Here is a 25,319-nt window from a genome sequence, read left to right on the forward strand (position 1 = left end):
GCTAGTGCCACGGTGCGCCAGTTAGTTAGTGTTGATGCATTAGCTTCATTAACAGCTATCGAGAAGTAACTTGCTTGTAGTGCCGAGGGTGAATTAAACCACAAGAACATGCCACTCCATGACCCACTGCGGCCATTGTTGTTTTTCAAAATGACTTCTCTTTAAGTCTGGATTTTTTTTCTCTCTCTTTCTGACTTCTCTGACCTGCAGATTAAACAAGCACTGCTTCATTTGGCAGTGCAGCAGCGGTGCTGTAAAGGTTAATCCCTTACAAATATAGCTTGCTAAACATGATGCTATAGCTAACTGATTTGGTTAGAGTGAAATCAAGAGTCAAACACAATTTTTAGTTGAGGCAAAAATGTTCTGTATATCCTGGTTTGGATCACATTAAGAGATTAACACTGACTGACAGTGAGCAAGGCTGGAGCCCCAAACAAAAGAGAAGAATTGCAGCAGGTCCCCCTCTTAATACCCTTCTCATACACGGCATGGAGGATGGGATGGCCAACGGCTACAATCAGCGCTCCCGTCCTGTACTCCGGGTCAGCCGGGCTTATCTTGCGGAGAAGAGAAAGGGAGCCATCTAGGGAAGTGGACAGAGACAGAACAGGAAAAGGGGGTGGGGGTGGTGGGTTAGGGGATGGGGAGGGGAGCTATCCTGCGCCTGCTCACTGTGAGCACAGCAAGTGCAGCTTTCATCCGCAGAGGCAGCGGCTGAGGGAGAGATGGGGGAGAGTTTGAGCCAGCAAACTGGGAACGCGCTCAGTCACACACTTGGATATTAGACGGATCAACCGCCTTTGCTTTTCTGTGCTACTTCTCACTCCTCCACTTCATGCTGTAGATTGCATCGGGAACGTCGGTCGCTACTGCTGGGTCATCTGCTTCTCTTCAGGGAAAAGTAAAAAAATAAAAAATGTGAATTTTTGGCACAAGCGCACAGCACTGCGGCACAGGATGTAACAGGAAGCAAGGCAAATCCTTGTGGATTCCGCTCGCCCCGAAAGCAGCTGTCCTGTCGGCTGACTGTCGCTTTGCTTTGCTTTCCTTGCGTGCATGGGAGGTGAGGATCGTGGAGGCTGTCAGTCAGCATGCAGCGGCATCAACGGGCAGCCCGGTGCCCACAACACGCTATGGACATTAGACACACCTCGTTGTACTGATGAAAAGCTTCAAGCTCGCCTGGTAAGGTGGAAAATGAAAAGCAAAGCATGATACTCGTTGTGTTTTTACATGTGTACACGTTTAAAGCAGTCCTAATTGCAAAGAACAGCCCAGACAGAGTCTAGACTCAGCTGGTGGTTTTAAAGGGTTAACACCCATGATGTAGCGTTGTGCAAGACTGATGACTGCATAAAGACAATTAAATAGAATGCATGCCATAAGGCAGGGGTCACCAACATAATGTGCGAGAGCACCAGGTAGCACCCAAAGACACTTTTGATTTCCCAGGAACATGTCATGGTTTGGGTTGGATTTAATTTAATTTTTGTTTGATTTTCTCCTCAAGTCTCTTTAGTTAGTAATGATGTGTGTTTTTGTTTTGTTTCCCTTGTGTATCTCCCTTATCTTGTCAAGCATTGTCATGTCCACCTGTGTTTGCCTGCCCTTCCTCGTGTGTCAACCAATCAGTGCCTCCTACCACTTGTGTCTTGCCCAGGTGTGTCTCTTCATATCAGTTAGTGTTTCCCTTTTGTTCCTACAGTCTTTAGTTGAGCCTAGTTTTTTTTCTGCCGGTGTCTGTTTGCTCTTATTTTGGACTTGAAATTGTGTTTTTGGAAAGTTAATATCTGGTTAGCCTTTTTTTTTTTTTTTTTTAAATATAACAACCAACTTCGCCTCTGCCTCCTCGCCTGAGCTTCCCTGCATTTGGGTCCTCCCCCCCACGTGCACCATGATAGAATGTTATTGTAGTGATCATTTGAAAATGTAAACACTGGCAGATATTTTGAGAAATAAAATCTTGTATATTGATATTTGTCAGTTTCCCAGTTAATGTGGCAAATCATTAATATGGTCACTGTCTTCACATTAGTTTCTAGCAATGTAAAAAAAAAAAATAAATGCTGATTCCACTATTCTGCAGAATACAATTCTGATACCCGATTAATCAGCCAATTAATTCAAAACAATATAGAATGGATAAATTAACTTTTTTGCTCCCTTAACACAACAATAAAGATAAATAACAACCAAAACATTTTCCAGTTTTACAACACATAAAAAAAAAAATAAAAAAATAAAAATAAAAAAAAAAGGCCAATTTTTCTGCTAATTTCTTTTCTGGAGGGATGCTTCAACATTGTTATCTTCGTCTTATGTGTGTTAATGTGTATTATTACTTTTAATGGCTGATTTTATTTTTTATTTTTTTTTGCCAATTTTTGTCTCTTTTAAAATAAATAGTATTGTTCGATTAACTCATTTGTTCCCAAAAACGTATAAATATGTTCTATTTTAAATATTACCATGCTCCCAAAGTTTGTTTATTTGTTTGTTTTTCTTTTATGCTAGAGCATACAGAAGGTTTTGATGCAGCCTCTGAACTGAAGAGAATGCTTGAAGCAATTGTAGTTATTACAGAAACGGCCAGCTGGTGGCAGCAGAGTATCAGAGATCAACCAGGGCCATGTTACAATAAGCTCTTTTGTCCACTGTTTTAAACAGATTTGCAAATAAATGATGAAACTTAGCTATGTTCTAATGCTTATTGCTGCAAAACGGAAACAGATAGAAACGTACATTCTTTCCTGATGAAAGAGACTCTAATCTTTCTTTTGGTAGGTTCCATGTTTTTATAGCAATAGAACACAATATCGGTAGATCTTGCAAAATCAGTCGAAATCCAGTTAAACAACCGGGAGGGAAGGACCTTGCTTCAGTGAAAATGGCTGGGAATGAATGAGTTATGTTGCTCAGGCCTAATGGTGCTCTTCGTTTAAATATAATGCTTAATGAAAAGGAAATTGGTTACATTTCTACTAAATCTTTAAAGTATATCACAAGTAATTCATGAAGCTTCATTTTCCCACCACTATAAAACACATTTTCAAAGTGTAGTGTACATTTTTTGTGTTTCTGTGAAAATCTTAAAGAACGTGTACAATGAAATTCATGTTGGAATTGGCTTCAGGATGCCAAAATGTGCTAAATACAACAAGGAATTTAATTGCCATGCCTTTGGTTTAGCTTTTACAGCCATTTTCCTATATTTGTTGTTCAGTACCCACGAAGTAGCTCTCAACTTCAAAAAGGTGAAGACCCCTGCTATAAGGTTAAAAAATGTGTATTTGAGCCTATGCACATTCTAGTGTGGACATGTGTGCTTGTTATCAGCCTGTGACAGCGGTGACCTCGCTCTGCTCCCCTCGGGTGGGCTCAATATAAGCACAGAGCAGCTGAGGAGCGGCGCTCACGTGGCTGAAAAAATAAAATAAAATAAAATTATGGGCAGGCACATGCTCGCCGCCATCCCTCACATGGACGCACGCATCCACGTCCAGGTGGCTCACTTTCCGCCTTCGCTCGCCGCGTGCAATCCCTCGTTTCCAGCCGCTCTCCTTTCTTTCCTCATCTCCTCCCCTTGTCTGTTTACGCTCCTCCTCTTCTTCGTTGCGTGGTATTTTTAGACAAATTACAGAGCACTGCAGGGGGAGAGAAAAAAAGAATAGTGAGAGGGAGAGCAGTTTGGGCAACGTGCGTCCCACTTGCTTCTTTGGTGCCCACTCAGGACTTGATGAGCTTAATGAGATTGATTGTGTGGTGTCAGCAAACTCGGCGTTCTTGATGATTTGTGTGTCTCAGCTCAGGCATCCATTCTACACAAACAATGTTAGACTTTAGTCTGCTGTTCCTTAATCACCCTGATAGGCATGAAGTCAGTTGAAGCATCATCTGTTCGCATTCCCTAGCTTGCCTTTTTTTAAATGGAGGGTGACCTGTCTGGCCGCCACGCAGTTGTATAACCTCTAGTGTGTGGGGACGTTTGTAGTTGGACCAACTCCAACTGGATTTAGTGCCATCCCCACTCTCAGACACTTATGCAAACATCCCTTATGTTTGTTTGTGTCAATGGCAGATTTGCGCATGTTAATTGGAATGTTCAGTTAGAAGGGGAGTTGCTGCCTAACTAAAAGAGGCCGTCATTTTCATGATCATATGACAATAATGTTCCTGATATAAGCAATCTTTAGGATTTATTTGCAAGAGTAAGAACAATAATTTAAAAAATGCCTTTATTTGGTTGCTTTTACTATTAATGCATGTTATGTAACTAAAATGCAGTAACCCCACAACCACTTGGCATCAGCGTGGGTGTTGCTTCAAAATAGTCCATTTGAAACATAATACAGTGTTTTCCTTCATTCCAGTGAGAGCAAATTGATGATGATGCTCTCTGCTCTTGAAGGTGCAGTCAGCCATGTTGGCATGAGACCACCAGGTCATACCGTCAGTCGATGTTTTATCAGCATGTTGCTTTTAATCATGTTGCTTCGATTAGAAGGTGCACAAAGAATTTTAATGACCCAATTTAAATGTATTCTATATTTTTGCTTCTTGTGCCTTTAATCTGCTGATGTTTAAAAGCCAGGCTGCAGTGTGATGTGGACAAATCATCGGTTGGTGCTTGTCTGTGACTGAAAGATTGCTGTGGGTTTGGAAATGCCCCCACGTTGATATTTGCAGTGGATATGACATTTGCTGTGACTTCAATCTCCACACACACACACACACACACACGCACACACCCCTACAGACTCAATGCTGTGCACACAGAGCCAAATAGCAGAAGCTGTAGCAAAGGCCAGGCAGTCACAGGATGCCAAAGCAAAAATTGGGGCTTATACTTTCCACATGGTAGTGTGGCCCAGCTTTACATTCACAACTGGACTATGTATTATTTACACACATATGTGTTGTTTGAGCACTACATCTGACTTAGAGAGGGGGCAAGGAGTCATGTTGTGGCCAGTTGCCATATAAACTGAACTGTAAAGTCATCCTCTTTAGGTCAAAAAAGTCATAATTCAACCAAAATCTTGCCATGGGTATGCCTGAGTTAGAGTAGGCTACAAAGCACGTTCAACTATCACATTAGCTTACACTTAACAAAGCAAAGCACATTTACCAAATGCAGTTAAACCAGTGAGATTAAGGTATATAACACTGTACTTCCTGTGAGTGCTTATAATTTGAAACCTATTCTTCTGGTGCACTATTTTGCTGACTGACTAGGGTTGCCAACTGTCCCGTTTAGCCCCGTATTTTGGGCTAAATTGTTATGTCCCGTACCTCAAAAGTCCCGTAAAATTATTCTCAATTCTTACACGAAATGCAGCACACGACATCTTCGCCATTTTTGGACCACGGCTGCTCCCATAGGTTGACAAGTGACAATGAATTTGCTCGCAGCCAATAAAATGAGTCGCTGGGTGTGACGTTATGTGGCGATCTTGCAAGGTAAGAGAGGCAACTAGAGAGAGAGAGGGGCACTTCCTGGTTTCGTCACAGCTTCATGTCGCCTACACTCGAAACGCCGAGCTTAATACGTCGGCTGCGAATGTATCAGCGGTAGCAATAGAAGATGTATTCTCATACTATTTATGAACAAATACTGCGAGAATTTAGCTTGCTGGCAAGTTTCGCAATCAGCGCTTAACACAGCATACCGCACTCTACAGGTCCGAGATCAGCTAAAACGGCAATGTCACGAAGCACAGCACCTGTCAGCCAATCACAGGCATCAGGCATTGTCACGTGCATTTGGTGTAGCGGTTTATACTGCACAAGTGGCTTAATAATAATAATAATAATAATAATAATAATAATAATAATAATAATAATAATAATAATAATAATAATAATAATAATGATGATGATGATGATAATAATGCTAATAATAATAATAATAATAAACATAATAATAATAATAATAATAATAATAATAATAATAATAATAATGTGCAGTGTTATCCGGTCGGTTAGGAAGAGAGAATGGATAAACCTGTAAAAAAGAAAAGACTGTGCTGTTACAAGTATCCATGGAAAAAGTAAATTTGGTGAGTCACACTCCTCTTTTGCATTTTATTTTTTTTTGCACCTGTTTTTGTTTTTTTTTAAGGAAAGAGACAAATTGTGGTTTCTTTGAGGTTTAGTATGAGGTTACATAATGATGGCCTGCAGTAAGGATTAAAGGGGATGTACAAACTTTGTGCATTTCGAATCTAATCAGAAGATACACTGATTTCACACATCATGCTCACACCACCATGACACCGTGCCGTGCACCTGTCCCTTATTTCGGGATGAGAAAGTTGGCAACCTTATGACTGACGCTAACTTGGAGACAGCAGTGGTAACCGTAGGAAGCTTTTCCATTATGCTTTGTTACCACTAATAACACGTGTGATGGTGTTTTGCCGCTTCAATGTGTTATTTTGGTTCAGACAGATTATAATATAGTTACAGTGGGAACTTCCGCTCCCCCGGCGCACCTGCCAATTTGGTGAATAAAAGTAGACTAGCTAAAAGCAGGTCTAAGTGATGGCGCAGGTGGTGTAATGTGATTTTGGTGGATTTGATCAAGGCACAGGCAGACAGATTCTACACTCCACACACGTGTGTGGGTGACATCATCCATTTCATTAAGAAATATGACAACTGCATTTGGGCAATTGTTCTAAATCATTGTAGAAATCAATGCATTGAATGATTTTTTTTTTTTTTTTTTTTATCAATATCACCTTAAAATTATATTAATAGCACTGCAATATCAAGCACGGCGTGTGCTTCAACCGCCGTGATTTTAAAGATAGAAGAAGGGGGCCACTGCTTTGATTGGCTGGGAGTCCGCTGCAATCCATCCTGAAATGGTGCAATCGCCCACTTCTACCAACGCTAATCTAGCAAAATACCAGAAGTAACAAAAGTCCACCATTGCGCACAGACTGGCACTGGCCACAAAAATAGTGCCCTGCATGTCACGTTTGTTCATGAAGTCAATTTGAAAAATATTGACGTTTCTTCTTCAGAAGCTGCATTTCGTTCAGGCCTACCCTCCATATACATTATGTGTTCACTTGTGAGTGCTGTCGTCAAGAAAAACATCAAAAACCTTTGGAAACTTCCCCTGACGTACACTGCGGCTTCAAATCCTCACAAGGAAGCCAGAAACATCCTCAGGCGTGTTTTCTCCAAACGTCCTCTCTGATCTATTTTCGACTCATTTCTAATTGTGTCTCCTACACCGCTAAGGCTTGCCAGGATTCAAAATATTGGCAAGAAAGAAAAGATCCTCATACAGTATATAGGCTGCAGGTTGGCTTCTCAAGTACTGATTAAGTTCTTTGTATGAGATACACAGTTGCAAGATGCTCACAACAACAACAACAACAACAACAAAAGCACAACCAGACCGCTTACTCGGTTGTTACAAATGGGATACTTGTAACGGAGTGCCGCTTTAAAGATAAATCACTGCATCATCGGACTGGGCCGCAATGGACTTCCAGCTTCCCTTCAGGGTCTCCGCAGCAAAGGAGGACGACCGAATATATATTTTCGTTCTGACAGCCGCTGAGCTTTTCTTGACTCAATTTCTCTTGTTCTCTCTCTCTCTCTCTCTCTCTCTCTCTCTCTCTCTCTCTCTCGTCTCTTCTCTCTCTTTCTCTCTCTCTCTCTCTCTCTCTCTCTCTCTCTCTCTCTCTCTCTCTCTCTCTCTCTCTCTCTCTCTCTCTCTCTCTCTCTCTCTCTCTCTCTCTCTCTCTCTCTTAATTTCTTTATTTCTGGATCTCTACCACTGCATTATAGCCCCATGCTATTTGTCATCACCATCACAGTACTTTCTCAGTCCCAAATATTGGACTTTTTTTTTTCCCCTACTGTTGACGTCCGAGGGGACATGATGGATGACAGCCACATTATCAATGTTGGATTTATGAATGCAGTCTCTGGGAAAGACAGAGGGGTGTTGGGTCAGCGCCTCATGATGGAAGAGGTAGTTTCTAAATTAGCAGAGAGGAAGCACAAGCACTCTGTATGCACATCCATCATTGGTATGGTATTCGGATTAAGTATATGAAGATGACATATGTTCCATACTTTGATGCTCCATTTTGGTCAGTTCCTTGTCCTGCACATTTGCCTTGGTTAGTTTCCAGATTAGATTGATGTGAAGTTCACTATCTTAATTTGTGAAGCAAGAATTCTAATTCTGAAAGGGTTCAGATTCAAATAAGAGAAGAAAAAGTCATCTTACTCTAACTGCACAGTGCTCTTTTTCACTTAAATATAACCAACTAACTAACTAACTAACTAACTAACTAACTAACTAACTAACTAACTAACTAACTAACTAACAAGCGTAGACGTGTGTAGCCCATTTTTGTGTTTACAGAAGCACCCCCTAAAGTAAATCCAAGTACCCCCAAAATTTGAGAGCTTGTACCATTTTAATTACTGTATGTGTTTTAAAACCATACAGTACTTTGTAGAAATAATATTTTATCAACGAAAGGACAATACCCACACCTTTTGCTTCAAAAATGGTTTGAGCCACCTGATCTCTCCACCTCTTCTCACTGAGGCGAGCCAAGTCTTCCACTCACATGGAGTAGTTTAAGTGAGTAATCGTACCTTGCTTAAATAAGGACATATGGCAAACTTCTTTCTTAATTTAAACCAATATTATCACATTATTATCTTTATCAGGGTTAGTTTTTTGCTGCATTTAACCATAGGTCACTGTTTATGTTGTTAAGTAGACGTTAGCAGTCTTTTTTTTTTTCATAGCTAGTAACCATTAGCTACATGTAGTAAGACAATACAGTATACTATAGGTCTCCTTTTTAAATTGCTAATATTATATTATTAAAGCCAAGTTGCTACTATAGCTAACTGAATGTGAGCCCATGTGTGCGAGCGTGTTTGCATGCATGTTTCTTGAGTTGTAAAATGTGAAGCCCCCAACAGCCGCCCCACCAGCCCCATGTCCAGTGCCAAAACTGTCAACAACACTAAATTTCTGATCTTAGACTCGCCCCTGTAAATAAATTTTAAAAAGATATGCTCATAATCACATACACAATTAATAATCGTAATGGACTATAAAACTATTTTTATTTTAAATCATGCCGTGGTGCAGTGTCACTTGGTCGTCAGTTTCAATCTGCAGATCTTCTGCAGATGGCAGCAGCTGAGTCCCTCTGGGCTTTTAATCCATTTGCCAACTTCCTGTCCCCTCATGTCCCCTCTGACATCTTCAAGTCCCGAGATAACCTCTGCAGAGTTTCGATCCTGTATTCAAATCAGTTTGTTGAGTGTAAAACCAGGCTCTCGACAGGTAAGCAAATTCTGCCAACCTGTCATCCGCATTAACGATAATGACTTATAAATTTAATGATTAGTTGAAACACTTGGCTATAAAAACTTTTTTGATGGCATGAATCCACACACTGACTGGACCACAAAGCAAAGTGTGCTTAAACTCATTATAGCCAGCTAATCAAGTGTGAAAGTAAATGCAGAATCATCCTCTCACCACACACACACTCGCAGTCCCCTCTAGTTGGGAATAGTTCAAGTGATGGAAAACATGAATGGCTTGACCGGCTGCCATGGTAACTGCACGGCCAAGTCACAGTCAGACTTTTCCCAGTTAGCCAGGCGTCGGCCCATTCGTTTTGCCAAGACAAGTCTTGAAAAAGCACACACTCCCTTTAATCTCATGAAGGTGATAGATTTCTCTACTCTTTATAACTGTATATTATTAATGCAAAGTGACTCATAGTCTGTTGTACAACAACTTAGTCACAATATTAGCTTTGAATTAGCATCAGGCCTGAAATGACAAAATCCAAAACTGCAATAGATTCGTAGAGAGCACAGATCTCTGCCAAAGTTGGTCTGGCAACAGCAAATGCCGTATGGGTCTGACCATATTGTGGCAAGCATCATTTTCTGCAATCAGCAGCGTACACTGACAAATAAAGAGGGTGTCATTAACTCTAACAGAAATAAGCCTCAGTTGATAACACCAATCACACCGGCAAAGACGCAAAAAGGCATTTCAGTCAAAGTGTTGCATTTTTTTTCAATTTGTATTTTTATTTGTATTACTACTATGTCTACATACATTATACTGCTACTACTTCTATAATATACTACTACTACTATTAATCATAATAGTACATTATACCATTAAATCAATGCATATTGGTTTCATTGGTGAACATGTGGCAATATTACTTTAATAACATGCATTCATAAATATATATATATATATATATATATATATATATATATATATATATATATATATATATATATATATATATATATATATATATATATATATATATATATATATATATATATTCTCAATCAATAATTAAGTTACTATTGTGTAACTTTATTAGTGTGTGGTCATTTTGGCCATCAAACCCCCCCCCCCACACTCCCACCAAGTGCACCAGCAGTTGCCCCATGTAGGTCAGTTGCTGTGTGCTTCTGCAGGCTCGTGTGGGCACATAACGGTTCGGCTCAGTGGACCATCTTCCTCCTTTTTGTTTCTGCTGCATTCCTCTACTTAGCATTCCCACCGAGACCACCATTTTGGTGTGGTAAAATCTTTCCAGAAAATGGCCTCTTGCATCTTATTAGAAATGTGCGTGTTTGTCCGTGGGAGTGTGTCATAAATGATGATTTTATGACCTTTTGGGTGATCTTTGGGCTTTGTTATGGCTCATATCTTAAGATGAAATGGATTGTTAATTAGTTGGATTTTGGTTAGTTATCTTTAAATATACCCAATTTTGTGATAAAATCGATTGTACATGGAAACATACTGTAACAATGCATGATGGATCATATTTTATTTAATGTGGTGGCATCATCATTTGATTTTAGGTTTAAGAAATTATATTTGATAATTACGCAGAATGAACATAAACTGCATAATTTCTCCCACCCATTACATAAGGAAAAATATTACAATAAGCATGTACTGTATAATAGATTATATGGAAGTGTAATAGCATCTTGATACATACACATAGAGATGGGAGGTATTACGGTAATATGGTGTCCTGTGATGTCTGAAAATAGCAGCGGTGACACTTTCAACACCATCTTGAAAATAAATAGATAAATAGATAAATAGATAAATAAATAAATAAATAAATAAAGACGTATCATATTAAAATTGTGACGACATTACTATATACCACAGAATAATGAGACAGTAAAACGGTGTCAAAGTTTAAACACCCAACCCTAATGCACAGTAGTTATAATGAGAATATAGAGAAAAGTACACTTGAATGCTACTAGGAAGCATTCAAACATTTTCATGAATAAAGAATGCATCATAGTAGAGAAATTGACAAAAAAAAAAAACACACAATTATATTCTATAGTGTTTACAATAATGATTTTTAAAAAGAATATTTTCTCTCCAACTTCTCGTAATATGTCCTTCTTCCCCCAAGTGAGCACATTCTTTCTTTATTTCAAGTCAATGTTAACATGTTTTGCAGCCTTTTTCTCTGGAAAGCTCTGTTGCATACAACAGCGCTCTCTATTTAACCTGTCTGCTTCATGATGTGATAAAGATTTCTATGCCTAAGTGCTATCAGATTTCATAGCAAAATTAATTGCAGCCAGATTTTGCCAATACTGTGATTTGGTATGGTAGAAATGGAAGTGTCAATGTGAAGTGCAGTAGTTGTGCATGGAAGTGCACGATGTACTGTATCCTAATTTTGTCATTACATTTCATTTATGGTTCAGAGACAAAACAAAAACATGACCCACATCTTTTATCTTTTGGCAAAACTTTTTTTTCATGGGCTCTTTCTTGGCCTTATGAACTTTTCCACATGATTTCTATAATGTTTTGTGCAAATCATGTTAATTAATAAACAGTGACAAAATGTAAATGATCTATTTTGTTCTCCAGTATTTGTATTCTTTATTTTGATTTTGATTTCGGGCTGTATTTCAATGAGTTCCCTATTAATGGGTTGATCGATTGCTGTCCATCTTTCACTTAACTGCTTGTAAATTCACCATTGTTAATAGAAAAAGTAGTTTGGCCTACGTGTGTGTCAACTCAAAGCAAAAAGTGACCTCTTGTGAGAATTCAAGGGAGCTCAGAATGTAAAGTGACCTGAATGCCGGTGATGTCAGCTCCTCCATTCATGAAACACATGAATAATTGAGCATGCAGCAGTCTTGCTGGAGCAGCAGCCACATGAAGAGGTGGAATGCAACAAGAGAGAGAGACAGGGAGAGAGCGAGAGAGACTTTGTTATTCTCCTTCCATGCAGCCATCCGCCGTGTTTGACGGAGAGCAGAAATCGCGAGAGAAGAGCCTTGCTTGGGTACTGGCGGATGCTGCAATCAAGCAGATGATCCAGCGGGTAGAAGAGCGAAGAGGAGGGAGAATGAAGATGAAACATGGCAGCTTGCTCGACGGAGACTATCAGCCTCAATTAGACAAAGAAGAGGAGAGCAAAGGATAAAGCGAGAGCAGACGACCTCCTTTTTCCCATCTTACGTTGCCGCCTCGTTTCCTTCCTGCTCGTATTTTTCGTCCATTCCTCTTGGCATGATCTGGCACCCATCCTCCCTCCTCTCTGTTTTCTCCCCTCCTCTCTTCCTCCTCCTCTTCTTGTGCCTCATCGCCGCTGCATGAATGAAGCCGCTTGAAAAGGGCTAATCTAGCGGCTCTCTACATGGCTACGACCAGGTTAGTGCTGGGAATCACCTGCCTCCACGCACAGCCTATTAGATTCCTGACAGGCTAAATCAACATGTGCTATTTAGGATGGAGGGCAGCCTGCCCCTCAGACCCCCAGTGTCTCTGCTTTGGCAGCCGGCGTTAAGGGCGATGTAAGCTGGTTATTAGGAGATCAGAGCTGGCCGGGGAAGATCAGTGGCCCTAAGCCTGCTAAAGAAAATCTCCCTGCCTGCTTCGTCCATCTTTCCTCCCTGTGCGCTAGTTTGCTTTCCATTCTCGCAGAAAGACAAAAGGGGCTAGAGAGGAGCGCGCCATCCATGGTGGGATGATTCGCTGGGTGAACAACTCGCTGCTGGGGCTCGTCTACGAGGACATGGTGGTGTTTGAGTGCGTCAGCGTGGCCAACGAGGGCTGTCGCTGCCTCGAGGGCTGTTACGGCGACGTGTTGAGGGACCGAGTCTTTCACCAGGGGTATGACGAGCTGCAGTAGGAGACTGTTCTGATTGGATAGGTGGTGTATGATAGATGTAGTTATATAATGTGTGCAGCCTGTGGATTCAAGCATGCTTGAATTTGTAGCATTTTGTAGAATTTCAATGTGGGGTTTGTTTTGAATTGCATTGGGTGGCATAATGCTCATGACAACATGCATGATCATGTTTATGTCTGCTTGTATGTCCTCGTGTGCATGAGCAAGTGTTGTAGTTCTTGAGATCGGTCTTGGTCTCGAGACTGGTTTCAAGACCACTTTTTAAGGGTCTCCTTTAAGAATCGAAGGCATTTTGCTCAGATTCGGATGCGGCGGAATATGGATTTTTGATCATGACCCGTCAAAACCAGGCCAGTACTGCTGTGATCAGAAGTCAAACAATAAATTTGCTTAGGTTTGAGATTTGTTTCATTGTATTTAAAACAGCATAGACTCTTCTGGTCTGCTGTCTGTGCAGAAAATACAGCAGGAAAACAAAATAAAAGGCAACTTAGAAGTCTCACAGGTCAATGTGAAACATACATTAGTCTAAGTCTCCACAACAGCGAGCATAAAACTACTGCCCCTCCATTCTGGGTGTTATATACCAGAGGCTCAACTCATCAGCATGCCATGCACTGCACAGACAGACAGCAGAGGGACTTTTGTGTGTCAGTCGCCGGATGCATGTCACACACCCAATAGGTCAAAAAAAGCAAAAGGAAAACAAGCATGCTACTTGCACCACTTTGTTACAGTCTTTCGTCTAAATAAGCTCTAAAGCTCTTAAATCCGACGGGCTCAAGCAGTCCAAACGTTCCGTTCCACAATACCCTCAGAGTTCCGGGCCTTTCTAAGGGGGGTGCAGCTTGTTTTCAGGGTTTTGCTGACCTCTGGAAAGCCATCTGGCAAATGGCCCTTCATTCTGTCGTGGCTGTGAAAGGACGTGGGCCGCCATGTTAGCGTCATTGAGTGCACACCTTAGTATTGGAGTCAAGACCACACCAACTGAGACCAAGACATTATCGAGACTAGAGAGTATAGAGACCAAGACAAGACCAAGACTTTGAGAGGTCGAGACCGAGACAAGACCAAAACTATTGGAGGTTAAGACCGAGACAAGAACAAGCCTATTGGAGGTTTCAACCAAGACAAGACCATGAATGTTGGTGGTTGAGACAGAGACAAAAATTTAGTTGATATACATCAATGAAAAATCACCAAAAAAAAATCAGAACTAAATGACCAGAATCTTTTTTTTCATTACTTTTCTTTTATCAAAAAAATAAAATAAAATCCCAACACCATTTTTTTTAACCAAAGTTAGTGAGAAAGAATTGGTAGATTTGGTTTGCAAGTTTAATAATAAAAATTCCAGTGATTGTTGTGATATTGATATGGTACTAGTAAAAGATATTATAGAGTAAATAGCTAAACCACTTACATACATTTGCAATCAGTCATTCCTCACAGGCATCTTTGCCAATGCAATGAAAATAGATATGCATTCTTTTCCAGAATGGATGGGCAGTAGTTTTATGCTCGCTAGACTAATGTATGTTTCACATTGCTCTGTGAGACTTCTAAATATTTTTGGGCATAAATTACTTGTCCACAATATCTAATAGTTAAAAACAAAACAAAACTGGTTTTTACATTCACACAGACTAAGTTGCCTGTTATTTTGTTTTCCTGCTTGTATTTCCTGCTCAGACAGCAGACCAGAAGAGTATATTTAGTCACACACTGAATATTTAAACCACTGTTGCCATAGTGATCGTCACTCTAAGTTGAGATTTGTGTAAAGTGCGTAGTTGCGGGCACTGCTCCAAGCATTATGGCTTTTTCATTGTTAAGCCATTTTTCCGCATTTCTCCATATCACTGGAACTATATATAGACCTCTGTCTTGAGGCCAGTGAATTAGTGCAGCTGGACAGTACTGTCAAGGATGAGTATTGATCATACCAGTAACCATGCCAATATTAGAACTGCGCATAAGCATCTGACTATACAACAATTGATTTCTGATTGCTTTTAGTACTGTATGCCTGCACAGATTTTCTGTGTCATGGTTGTAATAGTAGTAGTAGGGCCATCTTTCAATATGTCCATTTGGGTGGTCTACAAAAAAGACAAAAATGGGATATATTGAAAGATGAGACTCTCTCATTCTCATTCAAATCTCATTTAATTGGCTAAATATGTTTTTAGTACAAGCTTTACTTTCAGAAACCGGTACATATGAAATTGTCAATATGTTTAAGTATTGTTGTAAAGCACAATAAACATGTGATGTCCGTCCGTCTCTGGGTTAAACCCACAAACCGATCATGCCCCATTTGACAACGGAGGCCAGGCCAAGCGAGGCACGGGTGATGCGAGGCCAGGACACTCTGGAAAACTAATGGAATAGCGGCTTATGTGGTCTAGCCCAACCTGTGATTAATTACAGTAGTTCAGAGGTGTCAAATTCAATGCACTCATGAAAGATTGCTGCATTTTTTCCTTAACTCCTCATCATACTTGCCATAAAATACATCTAATAACTAACGGGAATTTATGTAATATGAATGAAGTTTCTGACAAGTAGACAGGTGGAAAACGACAACAGGTCAAAGCTCATCATGGCTACCCATACACCATTCATTTAAATATATATATATATATATATATATATATATATATATATATATATATATATATATATATATATATATATATATATATATATATATATATATATATATATATATATATATATATATATTATTATTATTATATATATATATATATATATATATATATATATATATATATATATATATATATATATATATATATATAATTATTATTATTTTTTATTTTTTTTTCACCATAAATGCACATTCAAACAGCATTGGCTCAGACTCATTTTAGTCACTGAAGCAGTTTGTGAATATGAAACTGAGTGTGAACCAGCCAAAATGGCACATTACATGCTTAACAATTTTACATTTGTGGTTTCACTGTTAAAACCGGCCCCTTGAGGGCAGCTATACTGCAATTTGGCATTCATTTTGTGTTTTTTATTTATTATTATTATTATTATTATTATTATTATTTTTAGAGCGGCACGGTGGGTGAGCACGTCTTCCTGCTCCGGCCTTCTTGGGTGGAGTTTGCATGTTCTCCCCGTGCCTGCGCGGGTCTTCTCCGGGTACTCCGGTCTCCTCCCATATTCCAAAGACATGCATGGCAGGTTGATTGGGCGCTCCGAATTGTCCCCAGGTGGGGCTTGTGAGTGTGGATGGTTGTTCGTCTCTGTGTGCCCTGCGATTGTCCAGGGTGTCCCCCGCCTACTGCCCAAAGCCAGCTGAGATAGGCTGCAGCACCACACCGCAACCCTTGTGAGGAATAAGCGGTCAAGACAATGGATGTATGGATTATTATTATTATTATTTGATCAAGGGCAGATATCACAAGTTTCACTTCTTTCCTTCCACTTTCATTTGTTTTTTAAAGAAGGAAGCGGTTAAGAAAATGGATGGATGGATGGATGGATGGATGGATGGTGTGCAGCAGTACAGAGTAGGGACATGACACCCACCTTGTGTTGCCTCTAAAACAGGGGTGTCAAACTCATGTTAGCTCAAGGGCCGCATGGAGGAAAATATATTACCAAGTGGGCCGCATCGGTAAAATAACGCTATATAACTTAAAAACAATTGCCGTCACTTGTATGCAGATTTTCGTGGAACAGCCCTAAATTACGGAGCTCAACTGTAATCATATTGTTCCGAAAAATAACGCAAATGCAAATCGAATGCGGCAACACTGCCGGTATATGTTCCGGACGTGTTAAATCCACCTGTTTTGCATTTATATTGTTCCCAGAATGCATTGCGTGGCGGCAGTTAATGACGTTAAAAGGACGCTAGTCCTTACTAGTAATTGGATTTTTTTCGTATTTAGCACGTTTGTCGGTCTATGATAAAAAAAAATAAAAAAAATAAAAAAAAAATTATAATAATAATAATAATAATAATAATAATAATAATAATAATAATAAAAGAAAAATGTAATTTTAAGTTGTGTGTAAAATGACATCCAGGACGATTGCCCGTACAAGTTGCATTGTTCATCTGAGGACTGCTTGTGAAATTACAAATTAATATGTTTTGATTGTGGCCGGCTGATTAATTAGTCTGACATTACAATTTTTTATTTATTTATTTTTACGATACAAAATCATCTTACGGGTCAGATTAATCCCCTTTGCGGGCCTGATCCGGCCCGCGGGCCTTATGTTTGACACCCTGCTCTAAAAGGTGCACGACTGCAAAACAGTGGTTTCATCTTTTTAAATCCTCGTATTTCAGTTAAGGGTGGACTAATATTTACAAATGCATTTCAATTAAATGATGTACAAAATTTACTCAATCACTTAACAGAGTTAGTTCATCCATCCATCCATCCATTTTCTTGACCGCTTATTCCTCACAAGGGTCGCGGAGAGTTAGTTCATTTGTTGCTTTTTGAAGTGTGGCAATATGCGTCTTGTCAATAAAACACAATTCGATACTTATCGTGATACATGAGTGTGATATGATTTAGCAAACGATTTGCTTTGATGCACTTCCTCTTATACCCCTTTTGGCAGTACTGATCCTCAACTCTGACGTGTTATGGTATACTAAATCAGTTTTGCTCCCTGCTGTGTTGTTGTTGTTGTCAGTGGTGCTAGTTTCCAGTATTAGCTTAGCCTTGATTAACCAGGTTGCACGTGGTGCTCCAAGCCTGTTAAGCCTTGAGTGATGTAAGTGAGCGGAGCTCTTCAAGGGAAGGAAACCCCACTGATGTTGACAACTCAATAATTGTCCCTCGAGGGTGATGAATGCAATGGATACGTAATTGTCTGTCCACCACATCTGTTGCCGACAGAGAATGTTGGTGTACAGAACATGCGGATTTTGTACGGGTTTGTAAAGCTAGTTGACCAAAATTTGTATTGCAGTCGTCAATGTTGATGAAGTGATTATATTTTTGTTAATAAATTCATTAAAAATTAAGAATAATTATAATTGGACCTTGATTTTTTTTTGTTTTCAACTTGATGTATGTATATATATTTTTTTTTCAGACTGTATCTCATTGATGCACATACATTGTGGTTGTCATTGTAATTCCTTGGCATCTTTTGTCCTTTCAGCACTGCCAGTAACTCAAACAAGAGCACTCCTGCTTGCTCACCAGTCCTGCGCAAACGCTCGCGCTCTCCCACACCACAGAGCCAGGAAGGTGACAACATGGTGGAGAAGGGCTCGGACCACTCCTCGGACAAGTCCCCCTCCACGCCCGAGCAGGTTGTCCAGAGGACCTACTCACTACAGTCGGCACGCAGCGGGGGAAAGAACTCAAAAGTGAGTGATGCTGTTCTTTTTTTTTTTTTTTGCTTGTTTTTTGTTTTTTTTTGTTTTTTTATAGCCCTAGACACCAAACTGGTTTCCTAAACAGAACACATTTTAGAGCCCTACAGCTGCTGTGTTGACAGTTACATGCAATTTGCCGTACACTGTAAATGTATATATAGCATAAAAATTCCGATTCAGATTACTTTATTGATCCCAAAAAGGGATCCAAAGGAGAAGCCTGGTGGGTCGTCTTTCAGCGCCCCGAGTTTCAACAAAACAACTACTTACAAAATGTATGCTCATTCGAAACTACAGTTTACCGTTTTTTTTCGGTGCCTACATTAAAGGGTCCGACTACTTGGATTTCATTCTTTTAAAAAATGTGAAATAATGAATTGGATTTTTTATTTTTTTTTATTTTTTTTGTCTTGATAATTCCTGAGACGTTGTAAACCTCAATTGGATTCCACCTGTGTCAAATAATAATAATAATAATAATAATAATAATAATAATAATAATAATAATAATAATAATAATAATAATAATAATAAATAAATAAATAAACCTAAAATCTGCATTAAATGCAGATAATAATGCAGTGAAATTATAAGAATTACATGCCAAGAGTTTGAATATCAAAGATTTTGATATGAGATGCCCATCTGGCCGACATTAGCAATAGAGGATTTAAAGTCTTTGTGAGAGATCTGACGGTCAGTATGGGTAGATTTATCGAGATACTGAGTGAACATGGGAAATTATTCTCGAGGAATAACCATAACTGCTGGTCTACTGATCTGTGCTTCATGACACATTGCCCTGATAGGAAAAAAAGAAACACCTAGAAGACGTTCGAAAAACAAAATTATTTTGTCTGAGAAAGCAAAGTTTGACCTATTTGTCCTCAATTCTAATTAGCATGTGCGTAACAAACCAAGATCAATGGTTGTCTGGTCGTCGTTCTGGAAATTCCAAATCAACAGAAGGTTTGTGGAACTCTGCCAGGGTACACATGGCTATAATGTACTCTTTAATACCGGTAATTGTTGGTTGGTGGTCCAAAAATGATTTATATTGACGTTTTGGTGAATCATCTTCCCTGTATTGAGTGAGGTTTTACACTGAAGTTCCATTGTGCCAAGTGAGCAGCTTTTACACTGATTCTGTTGGTTGTACGCTAGATGCACGGACTTATATACATGTATGTGCACTATTCAATCGAGGTATTCAAAATACGTTTATATGAATAAGAATTCTAGTTACCCTGTAGCATCCCTGTGGTTTTTGTGCGGGTGTATGGCCTTTCAAAACCCAAATATTATCAGTATTCGTGTTTTAAAATGGATATAAATCAATCATTCGAGAGACAATTCTAGAGATTCCTAATAATGGACTATTTAGCAGTTTCAAAAGGTTAATGTATTTTCTGAATGAATGCTAACGAAGCTATGTCACTTTCATGTGCTCATTGTCTGTCTAGTCTTTACTGTCATCCTCTTTGTTCATTCATCCACTCACAGTGTGCACTCCCTCCCTTCGCATTACTGGCCACTCACATGTCACATGATAACCTGTGCCATCTGATGACGACAGTTCTGTTATCTTCAACTGTTTTTTTTTTTTTTCTTGGTGTTAATTTCTTCGTGTTCATCTTTTTTTATCTGATTTTGTTTTTCTTTGTTTCTTCTCCTGTTTGCATGCTAGTCTCACAAGCGACTTTCCAAAGTAAGCATTACTCTTTCTGTTCTTCAAATGTTTCTGTGCTCCTCCTCCTGCTCCTCTGCCCCTTTGCGTCCCTCCTCATGTCTTGTGAGCTGCTCTGTGGAAACATGCCACCCTCACACCCTCATCCCAGCCTGCTTCTCCATCCTGTAAACATGAACACCTCGCTCACCTTCTCTACCTTCCCTCGTGTTTCCTCTGCAGTGATTTGCAATGTAGCACTTGTTAATTGATTGATGATGATGCTTTTACACTCACTGGCCTCAGTACTATAGCTGTACGATATACTGAGATCAGAGAAATAAGAAATAATACTTTCCAAAGAGTTATTCAATATGTATTATTATTGTGGTTATAATTTACAGTTGTGTAGCACATTGGGAATCAAATGCCGAGACAACCGTTAAAAGTGGTAATGTGTCTGTCGCTTCGCGGACGAAACGGAGACGACTTTTTGAAGTGGACGGCGATAGCCAGCTACATTGGGAGCCATTGTTGTCGTTAACGTCAAAGAGCCCACACGTGTTTGTCAATTAGTCTCTGGCTGCACATGCACGGAGCCAAAGTGGCTGCCGATGAGGGAGAGGTAACAGAAAGAAACAGAGCAAGGAGAGACAACATGAACGCGCTCGGAAGGAATGGTTAAGAAAATGAGGGACAGCAGAATATATCTGGACACATTTAAAATGCATTGACGAAACAATGCAAGAATGTAGAGTATGCAAGAAAACATATTCTATGCTATTAATGGAGATGCCAGTGTGTCTAATTCCACTGTTGCTGCTTGATGCTGGATAGAGACTGTGCATTGTTCACAAAAGTAATCTGTTGTTGTAGTTTGTTTTCATATTTTAATTAATATTTTGTTGTGTCTTGGAGTGATTCAGTGTTGTTTCATTTCAAATTTGTTTAGCAGATAAAAGTTAACGTTTTAAAATTTAGATTTTTTTTTGTAGCTCTACATAAAGCAAATAAACAATTTTAAATACATTTTAATACATTTTATTTAATAAAATAACATTTCAGCAGCTGTGATTGGCTGGCAACCAGTCCAGAGTGTATCCCGCCTACTGCCCAAAGCCAGCTGAGATAGGCTCCAGCACCCCCCGCGAACCTTGTGAGGAATAAGCGGTCAAGAAAATGGATGGATGGAGATTTCAGCAGATCTTTTTTTTTTTTTTTTTTAATCTATTTCGCAAAAAAAAAGTTAAAAGCTTTAATATTTTTTGTAGCTCTATATAGAGCAAATAAATGAATAATTTTTCATGCATTTTAATAAATTTTACTTCATAAAATTACATTTCAGCAGAGCTTTTTTTAAAATCAATTTTGCTTTGCTTCTAGACACGTAGATAAAATTTGCTGATTATGCACAATGTGAATTTAAAAAATTAAAACTGTTGACTCTACAGTATTTAAAAAAAGTTAACCAATTCTTCATTATTGTTTTTGTTTAATAAACCCCTTGCTTCACTCCCAGGTATTAAACTGCAAAAATAAATAAATAAATGAATAAATAAATAAATACATAAATAAATAAATAAATAGATAAATAAATAAATAGATAAATAAATAAATAAATAAATAAGCGCCACAAAGTTTGAAAGTTGCTTCTTAAATTGCTTCACAAAATTCACAAAAAAAAATGAAATTAAATACTAGCCTTGGTGACAAGTAAAACTGAGCATTACTATCTTGATAAATACATCATTTGTAATACAGCTCTTGTGCTCACTAAATTGTGCAGACCTTACAAATGTTTGAGTACTGGTGCAACATGTGTACTTTTATCCTCACATGTCGACCCAATACTTATGCACGTAAGACGGTTTTGCTGTCATCGGGCACATACGGTGGCACAATGAGCACCCTCCAGGAGTGTGTGACATTACATTAAAAGTTCGACACTGGATTTATTTCCTCACAAAATTCCAAGATTAAATATGAACTTGCTCTCTATAAAGTGTGATTTAGAAAGTTTGGGAAATGCTGAACTATGATTTTTTCATTAATGCAAGTTGTTGCTTGGCAGAGTTTAAAATGTTTCATGTAACGTAACATGCAATGATCCAGACAGTCAAAAACACTGAAAACATAAACAAGAGGGTTTTTTTTAAGGCTGCCTCGTGATGCTCTATTTGCTGCAATGCACAATCTGCTCCACGCACACACTGTAACACACATACACACACGACACAAAGCACATGCCAAATGATTACATCACTCCTCACTTCTGCCTCAAACTAAGCCGTCCACAACAACCACCCCCCTCCGCCCAACTGCAATCCCCCACTCGTGTAAGCCAGTCAGCAGTGGTCACATGACCCCAGCCATGGCGTGAGGTCGTCCCGGCAACGTGAGCTTGATCACCCTAACCCTAATGCAATCCAAATAAAAGAGCATGTTCAGCAAACGGGGGCACCCTGCCTCCCTGCGCAAACACCAACAATCACGCCGGCCTGTCTGTCACATGCGAGCGAGTCCCAGCGGTGACATCATCAACTTCAGGCCTGCGTCACGACCGCATTAGACCCTTAGTTTTCTTTTAACACTTGTCTGGTCTGTGCTCATTTGACTCACTGGTTGTTTTCTCTTGAATTTTTTTCCAGTATGACAGACTAAACCTGATTAAAGTAAGCGTTCTTCTTGTTGTCTTCTGACCTTTTGGCCTTCCTCTCCACTCGAACCCTAGTCTCCCCACTTCCTCAATATACTTGCCACTGTAGGATCCTCTGTGATAGCTGCAGTCATGTCCGTGTTCTCCCTCCCTGTGGAAAGACGTGTAATGCGTTTTCATGCGTTTTCATTTTGTCATTGAGCATCAGATAAATGTCAATAACGAATAGTAAAAACTTCAAAGTCAAGCTTTTGTGTCACTTTGATCCAATTTTTTGGTCATATATATTAGGGCTGGGTTTTAAAAATTGAATAATCGATATTGAATCGATTTTCCTTTTTGAGCCTGATATTGATTCATAAAACCATAAATCAATTATTTAAATAAACCTTTTAAATTCATAAGAAAACAGAATTTTAAAGGCCGAATTTTTGTGTATCCTACTGGTTTCTTGAAATTTACTATTAATATCAATTAAAAGTATTTTCTTATATTTATGAAAGACTTGACTTGTTTTACTTTAAGACAATTCAGAATCTTTAATTTATACTCATACTTGATGAGTGATGACTCAATGTTTGTTGACTCAATGTTTGTGTCACACTTAAATGCTTATAACACGTGTTACTTCCATTAATAAAATAAATAATTTAACCAGTTAATAACCGCGCAAATTTTTATTTGGAATTTAATATTTATGGAATTTTAATGTCGTTGATATTTAAGAAAAATGTATGTTCCATAATTAATCAATATCAGATTGAATTGAAGTGAATCAAATCGGGAAAAAAATGAAATTGAATCAAACTCTTGTGAATCGAAATCCAATTGATTAAGGAAATTAGAATCAATAGCCAACCCTAATGTCCTATAAGCCAAACATTGTGGACGAGTCACATCAGATTCTACTGGACGTTAATGGCCGTTAAAGACGCTGCACTCAAGGAAATGGAAAATTGATGTAGTATTTATCGTATAAAGTATTTATGTTGAAAATAGTAAATAAGATTCATTTTTAGTAAGAAAAAGAGTGTTGCATTACATCTAAATAATAATACACGTATTGGGACTATTAAATATTGTTTGATGAAATGTAGTGGACACCCATTTAAGAATGACGTTTGTGCCAATGCATTTTTCGTCCACTTGATGTATGCACGCTGCTCAGTAACTCAGCAAGAAGAAAATGGCCGCCATTACTGAACCGAAACCATGATCAGGAGAGTTCCGGAGATTTTTTGTTGAGTTTTGTTATATATATATTGCCATTTGCCCAAGATGGACAAAGACAGGCACAGATGCAGACAAACACATAAAGCACTTTAGGCCACTGTTCAGCGCGTTTGGCACGTCTGGGGGGGTTTCCCCTATTTGTCTATTTCAGATTATCTCAGTTATTTCCAGGATATTTTCAGTGGTAGAGTGGTTGTCTCCCTATGCAAAGTTTGTGCGTTTGAATCTTAATCCTTGTGTTGATGTCAAAGTGTCCTTGATCAAGACACTGAAACCTAATTTGCTCCCAGTAGACCTGTCAGAAGCCGCCCATTGGTGTATTTGTGAGGCTTCTTAAAGCATTTTGGGCACCATATGTTGCACATAACGCGCTACATAAATGCAGTCTGTTTACCATTTTATAGTAAATGCAAGCAAATAGTGTTAAACAAATTTGACATAATAGTGTTTCGTAAATTCAACGTGATGATGATTAGTTTATTAAATCTAACAATGTCAGGTAAATTCAACACAATGACGTTTAATAAATTCAACGTAGACTAGTGATATTTATAATTCAACATAATGATTAATAAATTCGACTGAATAATGTTGAGTAAATACAACAAAAAAGCACTGAACAAATTAAACAAATATATGAAGTATTCTTCAAATTCAAATCAAATACTATGGATTTGTCAGACCGATTGATGTTATATTGTTCTATCTATTATTCTATTTCTTTGAGTGTGCCTTCACATAACATAATATGTGCAGGCAGGGAATTTATCTCCACATTTTTCCTGAGAAGAAATGGAAACTACCACACGTCATTGAGGTCTCATTTACTTTCTAAGCCACACTACATGCTGTCAAACGTCTCATACTCTCGCCACGTCAAACATGTTGCACGCACACGCACACACACACACACACACACCCTTTATCCAGCCGGCACCCTCAAAGTAATTCCTCTCTTGTGTCTCTGTCACCTTCAAATCAGATTAGTCCACATTAGCCCAGCGATTGTCACAGCCAGGCCTCGGCGAGCAGCGTTGTGTTACGGCAAATGACATGGCTGTAAATGACTGCTTGTCAAATGCTGAAATGCAACAGTGTCCTTCAAAGCAGTTAGCACGTTAGCACATTATGTAACTTTTAAAA

General features: G+C 38.9%; 2 protein-coding genes and 1 long non-coding RNA gene across 11 annotated transcripts in view; 1 reads left to right on the top strand and 2 right to left on the bottom strand.

Annotated features, from left to right (window-relative positions):
* The window catches only part of LOC144033067 (C5a anaphylatoxin chemotactic receptor 1-like), a 463,289-nt gene that overhangs the window by 378,241 nt on the left and 59,729 nt on the right, over positions 1-25,319 (bottom strand). The gene's annotated exons all lie outside the window — the stretch shown is intronic.
* Positions 1-25,319, top strand: part of gramd1bb (GRAM domain containing 1Bb) — an 89,123-nt gene that overhangs the window by 39,893 nt on the left and 23,911 nt on the right. For 4 of the 9 annotated variants that reach the window (XM_077540762.1, XM_077540766.1, XM_077540763.1 and 1 more), the window contains exons 5-6: positions 18,402-18,612; positions 20,309-20,329. In XM_077540762.1, coding sequence (XP_077396888.1) covers positions 18,402-18,612; positions 20,309-20,329 — 232 coding nt within the window. Of the gene's footprint in view, positions 1-18,401; positions 18,613-20,308; positions 20,330-22,935; positions 22,960-25,319 lie in introns of all 9 variants that reach the window. The other 5 variants (XM_077540764.1, XM_077540769.1, XM_077540767.1 and 2 more) reach the window with 2 other exon arrangements.
* LOC144033049 (uncharacterized) lies at positions 363-25,305 on the bottom strand. The gene is made up of 3 exons (XR_013287859.1): positions 25,148-25,305; positions 23,045-23,094; positions 363-3,647 (listed from the first exon to the last, which is right to left on the bottom strand). It is a non-coding gene; the product is annotated as an uncharacterized LOC144033049 (long non-coding RNA).

Source organism: Festucalex cinctus, chromosome 13 (genome assembly GCF_051991245.1).
Source record: "Festucalex cinctus isolate MCC-2025b chromosome 13, RoL_Fcin_1.0, whole genome shotgun sequence".
Classification (NCBI taxonomy): Eukaryota; Metazoa; Chordata; class Actinopteri; order Syngnathiformes; family Syngnathidae; genus Festucalex; species Festucalex cinctus.